Source organism: Megalobrama amblycephala, linkage group LG13 (assembly GCF_018812025.1).
Source record: "Megalobrama amblycephala isolate DHTTF-2021 linkage group LG13, ASM1881202v1, whole genome shotgun sequence".
Lineage (NCBI taxonomy): Eukaryota > Metazoa > Chordata > Actinopteri > Cypriniformes > Xenocyprididae > Megalobrama > Megalobrama amblycephala.
The window spans coordinates 7,848,929-7,855,589 of NC_063056.1; the positions used below are offsets into that span (position 1 = coordinate 7,848,929).

General features: G+C 38.3%; 1 protein-coding gene across 2 annotated transcripts; it reads right to left on the reverse strand.

The window, feature by feature from the left end:
* Positions 1-270: 270 nt before the first annotated feature.
* Positions 271-6,062, reverse strand: LOC125243250. Of its 2 annotated transcripts, XM_048152744.1 has the most exons (3): positions 5,912-6,062; positions 5,630-5,812; positions 271-5,531 (listed from the first exon to the last, which is right to left on the reverse strand). In XM_048152744.1, exon 3 carries the CDS (start codon positions 4,707-4,709, stop codon positions 819-821), a length of 3,891 nt encoding a protein of 1,296 aa, XP_048008701.1. In that variant the 5' UTR covers positions 4,710-5,531; positions 5,630-5,812; positions 5,912-6,062; the 3' UTR covers positions 271-818. The 2 variants fall into 2 exon arrangements, with proteins under 2 accessions (XP_048008701.1, XP_048008700.1); XM_048152743.1 differs by having other exon boundaries at positions 5,630-6,062.
* Positions 6,063-6,661: the final 599 nt, after the last annotated feature.

Consider the following 6,661-nt stretch of genomic DNA (forward strand, 5'->3'; position numbering starts at 1 on the left):
AGCACATTAATTTGGGTATTGTCTCTGGGGTTTTTAAACAACACCAAATAACTTGTGTTCAAACTGATGGTTCTACTGGATTTTCCTTTACAAAAGAGGTTCTGGAGCATAAAGAGGCAACTTATATGCTTATGATGCACATAATTAGTAAATAAACGTTCAATCTGTATGTTGTTACATGCATCATTCATAAGGTCATCAATTATTAATAAGTGTGTCTTATTGGGAGGAAAAAGATGAACATCATTCAGGTTCTGCGGGATTCCTTCAATAAATTTAATATCATACAATGCCAACAATTCATCATACAAACCCTGCCAACAGTCAAACATGAAGACTATATTTTCAATCTTTTTAGAAAACACACTTTTAGCATTTTCTAATAACATTTTTACAAAAAACGTTTTTCCAGAGTTAGAAGGTCCACATAAAACACAACTGAATGGAAATTGTAATCTGAAATCAAAACCATCTGTGTCTCGCACACCTTGGTATCCAAAAACGTTGTCAGTAGCCATATGGTAGTGTGGTAAAGTCAGGTAGCAGAACGCGTTTGTTGTAAACGACTTTGAATTTTTTTGCAAATGTCTTGTTATGTAGTGTGAATCGCTTTTTGTTCCTTACGATACCGTCGGTTTGTGCAAGAATATAATTATCACAACCATCCCCCCTCACATACTGACCAACAAGCTCAATCAGTGAGTCTAATTTGACGATTTGAGAGTTTACAGAATTTAACGTGATACCTTTGGCTTTCATGCTTGTCTTACCATTAGCCGTTTTAAAGCCATAACTTTTTGGACCACTTGAACAAAACTCTACAATGTAACATCATAATCAAGTTCATTCGTAAGATCGCCAAGAAAGGGCCCTAGCGGGGGTTCCCAATCACCATCTTTTGATGTGAACAGAAGGCTGTCCATATCTGTGTAAAGCAATCTGTCACCCAGTTTATCCATAACATCATACAATTCTAACCGGGCATGCGCAGTTGTAAAAGCACCGATAAAGACGTTTACATCACAACTCTGACCACCTTTTCCTTCAGCATAAGCCCACTGAACTAGTGCAACAGAGTCGGATAAAAATGTGAAATACTTAATATCATACCCCCGACCAAAAATGTGTTGGGCAAACTGTTCAGGCTCTGAAATCAATTCTGAATGAGGCAGATTCTGGCGTAAACAGAAGCGGCCCCATAAAGAGTTCAAAAGTAGCTTGTTTATAGACCTACGTGCAAGATTAACCTCAATCTTATCCTGATTTAGTCTAATCCCTTCTTTTTCAAAGTATTCTCTGACATAAGATTCTTTATCCATCTCTGTCACAACATTTTTTGGGAATCCAGAACTTTCCTGTTTGAGTTGCAAAAAAGTTTTAACATAATCGCAGAATAACGTTTCTGAACTTTGCGAAAAATGCCAAACCTCATGCAGTTTTACTACGACATAGCCTTTTTCAACAGCTTTTAAAAGCTCTATACTGACCCATGTGCCTGTTAAAGCTCTTTCATCATCCGAGTGTGTACACGGCGTGGTCTGATTCTGTTGTTCAGCGCAACGTCGACAAAGAGGAAACATTAATTTTCCGGAGCATCTGAATGGTAGTACGGGGTGAAGCAGGTTTCGTGGTGGCACGACGGTTGCCTTTATTATACCATAATAATCTTCAAGATTTTGAAAATCCTTAAGAATTATTTGTGGATGACCTACGGGGTAGCTTTTTCGCGCCTGAACAAACGGATAGAGCGAAGTGAAGTCTAGGTAAGACACGCGTTCACCCTCACTGACTTTGTGGTACACCTTGTAGGCATTCGTTCTTCCTCCAAAAAGTGCATCGCGTGGTTTCAGCCTCTCTGTGTGTGTGTAAGTGGACATGAAATCCATCACATCAGCATCAGTCTGTTTGGAAAGCACCCAATCACACTCCCAAACAAAATGAATTTGAAGATTATATGCATGCTCCAAAATTTCAAACTTGTCATCAACCTGTCTTCTGAGGACGCCATAAGGCACTTTTGATAAGGGATTTAAATCATTCGGGTTATAACAACGTTCACATCCATGAAAAAAACAACCGAGAAATTCGAATGCTTTTTTCACAGTGCCATCATCATAAAATCCATCGACATAATATTTACCAAACGATACCTCACCATGGTTTAGAGCATGCTGAATACCATTGGAGTGTGATTTTTGCAAATATTCTAGCCATTCAATTGAAACATTTGAATATGTTTTGTTTTGATTGGTGTACGCCTTGTCATGTGTCAGCGCAATTGTATCTTTTGGTAGGAAATGGGTCTTATATACAGCCATTGCACAACCCGCGAGAGTGGTGTAATTAAACGGGTCCAGATCAGTGCAGAGGATGAACTCGTTACGATATTTCATACACGCTTCTCGTAGCAAATAAACATCGCTCTTACAGTACATTTCTAGCTCCTTCTTAAAATCAAAAACTGCGTCAGAGAGCCCATTGTACCAATCATCAAACTTCAACATCTCCTGTGTTGACATTGTCGAATAACCATAAAAATGTTTTTCTGGGTAGGGGCCAATGTAGTCATCATTTTCTGCACGGTTAAACAGATGTGGGAAATATCCCTTCTCACTGTTAGTCAGATTAAAAGCGGCAGGTGTTTTGGCCAAACGCATAGGAATGAATGCATAACTATCGATAAACCTCTGTTTAAATGCGTTGTCATACATTAAAATCAACCGACAGCCCTGCATTATAATTTTAGGAGTGATCCCCATTCTAGTGAAATATTCCAAAAGTATAAAATTATCAAATCCGGACGCATTATGCGCAATCCATGTGAAATTACTATAAAAAGGCTGTCTGAACTTTTTAATGAGACGTTCGACACAATCTGGGCCCTCTGCCACAAATTCCTCACCGTTAAACGTGACTGCACAGACAAAATTTGCAATGTGGGTATTATTTTCATGTCTTGTTTCAAAGTCATAAAAAATGTAGCGATCATTTGGTTTCTCTGGTTTGATCGGTTGAATAAAGCACTGATGCTCCCCATCGGTAACCAAACTCTCACCACACTGGACACAATGTTCAGCTGCGCATTTATGTGGTTTCGGATTGGCCCCACTGACGTGATAACGTCTATTACATCGGGGGCAGAATTTGGTGACAGTGCACTGTGCATATTCCTCACCAGGGGCGGGATGTTTATGCATTTCAAAACAATAATCGGATGTACAGTATCGCAAGCAATCGCCACAGTGTTTTATCTTTTTGGGGTGTGTGTGACAGTCTGGGTAATTGCACACATCACAAACAAATTTGCATTTGTGATCTCTGCGACAAGTATACCCTTGGTAACAAAACACACATACATATGGCACGCCTAAAAACGCTTTTAGGTTTTTTATCAAATAGTAATGCGAATCATGCAGATATAAAAACACAGTTTTTGGATGCGGGTCGTCCGTGGTTGTATACTTCTCCAACATTCTTGCATTTGGGCGATGGAAAGTAACAATTTTGATATTCAGCATGCGCTCAAAACATGAAATGTCATTAAAACTTATTTTATGCTGATCTGTGAAACCAGCTGACTTCTGTATAGATGCTGCTACAGCCTCTAACTCTGTGTGTGGTTTCTCTGGGTTTAGAAAATGAGCGAGACAAATTGTAAAACATAGATTATTTGTAATGTTTGTTGGGCAGAATAAATTCATCCTGTTTTTACTGATTACTTGGTTATGTAAGAGGTCACGCATCTTTCGACGAGCACCACCATTTTTACACATTGCTATCGACACTCTCAAATCCAAAGCCTCATCGACAGTTACATCAGAGTTACTTTGCAATATCTTTTCAAGCTGATTAATAAAGAGATCTGGATCGTAATTATTTTGAGGTGACAAAAGAGCATCAACATCAGATGTCAAACTGGACCCACGCAAAGTAATATTAATAACCCCCCCATCACCTGCTAATAATCTGGAAAATGAAACAATTTCAGCCAATAGGTCATGTAAAAATGTACTGTAGACAGCTAAATCTGTAGAAGATATCTGCCGCAGATTTATAAGCCTATGAATTTCCAAACCGTTGAATCGAGCTCTGGGGATCACTGTGTACTCATGCACAATGCCGCCATCTCTCACAAGAGAATCTATTTCACCCTGCGTAAGACCCATGTTTGGTGCTGCTGGATCAAATGCATGGTACTGGGGGGGACTTGACCCCTCACCTATCTGAGGAGAGTTCAAAAATGGGTCTACATTAAAATCTGTGTTTGCCAAATCATTAGATAAATCGTTGGTCAGAGGAGAATTAAAAAATTGGTCTACATCAAAATCTGTGTTTGCCAAATCAAAATCTGTGTTTGCCAAATCATTAGACACATTGTTGGTCAGAGGAGAATTAAAAAATTGATCTACATCAAAATTGGTGTTTGACGAATCATTAGATGCATTGTTGGTCAGAGGAGGATTAAAAAATTGATCTACATCAAAATCTGTTTCTTCTTCTTGATTTACCACCACTGATTGTACAGTGTTTAGCAAATCTAGCAATACTTGTGTACTAGATTTAGGTCTATCCATATTTTCGACTGTTTGAATTAAATAACGCATAGTTTCTGTTGTGCTTTGCTGATGATGTGAATCATTATCACACCTAAATCTCACTGCTGGACTTTGTTCACTATCATCTGACTCCAGACAACGTTTTGTGGCCATTTTTAACACAAAATTATTTAAAATCCACAACCAACTAGCACAAACACACTAAATAATCAACAATAAGCTGGAAAGTGTCAAAACACCAGAACACAAAAATAATCCTACAAATGAAACCCTAAAACCACATCGTAAGCATAATGCATAAAATATAGCACAAAATCATAACATAAACATAATGAACATTTGTAAATCCACATTTGTATTAAATCAATCAGGACTTACCAAACCGAGGTATAAACTTCTCAACCATTTGCTTCATCAACTCCACAGTTAATTCCTGATCAGTTCTTAAGAGCTGTTGTATAGAACCGTGACGTCTTAGTAACGCAATAACTTCTTTCAAACCAGCTCTTTGTCCCTGGAGCTCGGTAGTCACAGTCCGATTAAAGAGTTCATACTCCAGTCTATCCCTTCGTCTGTGGTCTGACGCAATGTTCTGATTTTTTACCAACAATTCAACGGATGATTTGAGACTTTTCACTTGTTGACGTAATATCTCATTTTCTGCTCTTGTCTTCTGATGTAATAGTTCATTCTCTTCTCTAAAAGCAAGAAATTGTCCCCGCATCACATCCTTACTCTGGCATACACAGGATTGTCCCTCATTCTTGAAGGCCTCTTGGTTGGAAGGTAGTGCATCCGAATCCGAATCCGGTTCTGAACCAGACACATGAGCGACGTTCTCTGAACCACTCTTTACTGTTTGAGACTCAATTGGTAAAGCCTCTGAAAAGTCAGAAATGGTCCATGCATGCAGCATCTCATCATCCCAATTATCTGCATTATCCACGCTTGGCACCCGATTTTCCGGGGACGATTCTGTGGAAAAATAATTTGTATAAGTGTATCGGGATTAATCTAATAACATGAAAAGGAAAAACATTAGCATATATCTATATTTTTCTGTACATACATACCCCATGATTGTCTTTGACGTTTTCGCTCAGGGGTGTTGGGTATCACACATATTTCATCTGATTCTTCAGAACTATGTACTACTGATCCTGACCCAGGCTCTTTCCTTTTAATACCACGCGTGGTGATATCATCAGCAAATGCAGTGGGTGGTGGTATGGCTCTAACAGCGTCCCTTATATGTCCTTGGGGGTAATGAAATTCTGTATGAGTGATTTTTTCAATTTTTAACATTTGCATCCCTGCAATATATATATTATCCACCAATACATTGACCCACATACCGATCGGATCAGATATTCCAGAATCCCCAGTTGGAGTGTGAATTTGAGCCTTTACTTTCAAATGCTTCCCAACCTTCGTTTCAGAACCGTTGTTTCCAACAGTGTTCACAATACTTCTCAAACATGCTAAAAAAAAAAAAAAAAAAAAAAAAAAAAACGTTATAACAAACAATAAAACGATGAGCTAAAACTTACCAAGCGGAGATTGTTGTTGATTTTGGCTCACATCAGACCCAGAAACCTGAGGGCGCCGCACTATTGGGCAGGGGAAAAATACTTTAAAATCACAATTATAGCACACTCCATATACGTTTTTAATATTTATAGAGTTGAAAATTGACATCATAACAACATCATACCCACACCGTTCAAAGCTAGAAGCTGATCCACAGCCTTGTCATAATGGAAGTTCTGTACGCAGAACGTCATATCACCTAGTGAACAAACATATTGATGCCATGAACTACATAAACAATTTTATTTATGCATTTTATTTATTTATTTTATTTATGATTAAAACACCAAATCAGAAAATAGACTTACCGTTTGAAGAAGGTTCCATTTTCAGAAATACGTCCTTAGGGTAAAAATGGAATGCTGGAAAGCCTTTTGATGAGAGTTTAGAAAATCTAAAGTAAAAGCAAGTAAAATCGTAGCAAATGCTCTTTGTGTTAGCCACACAGAAAAACCGGCCTACTAGCCTCCAATGGTTTTTATAGGTAACACAATCAGTGGTGTGAAAACTGGGCG

Bases quoted from the DNA above. Each gene is read 5' to 3' on its own strand.
- LOC125243250 (XM_048152744.1), bottom strand. From the start codon at position 4,709: ATGGCCACAAAACGTTGTCTGGAGTCAGATGATAGTGAACAAAGTCCA.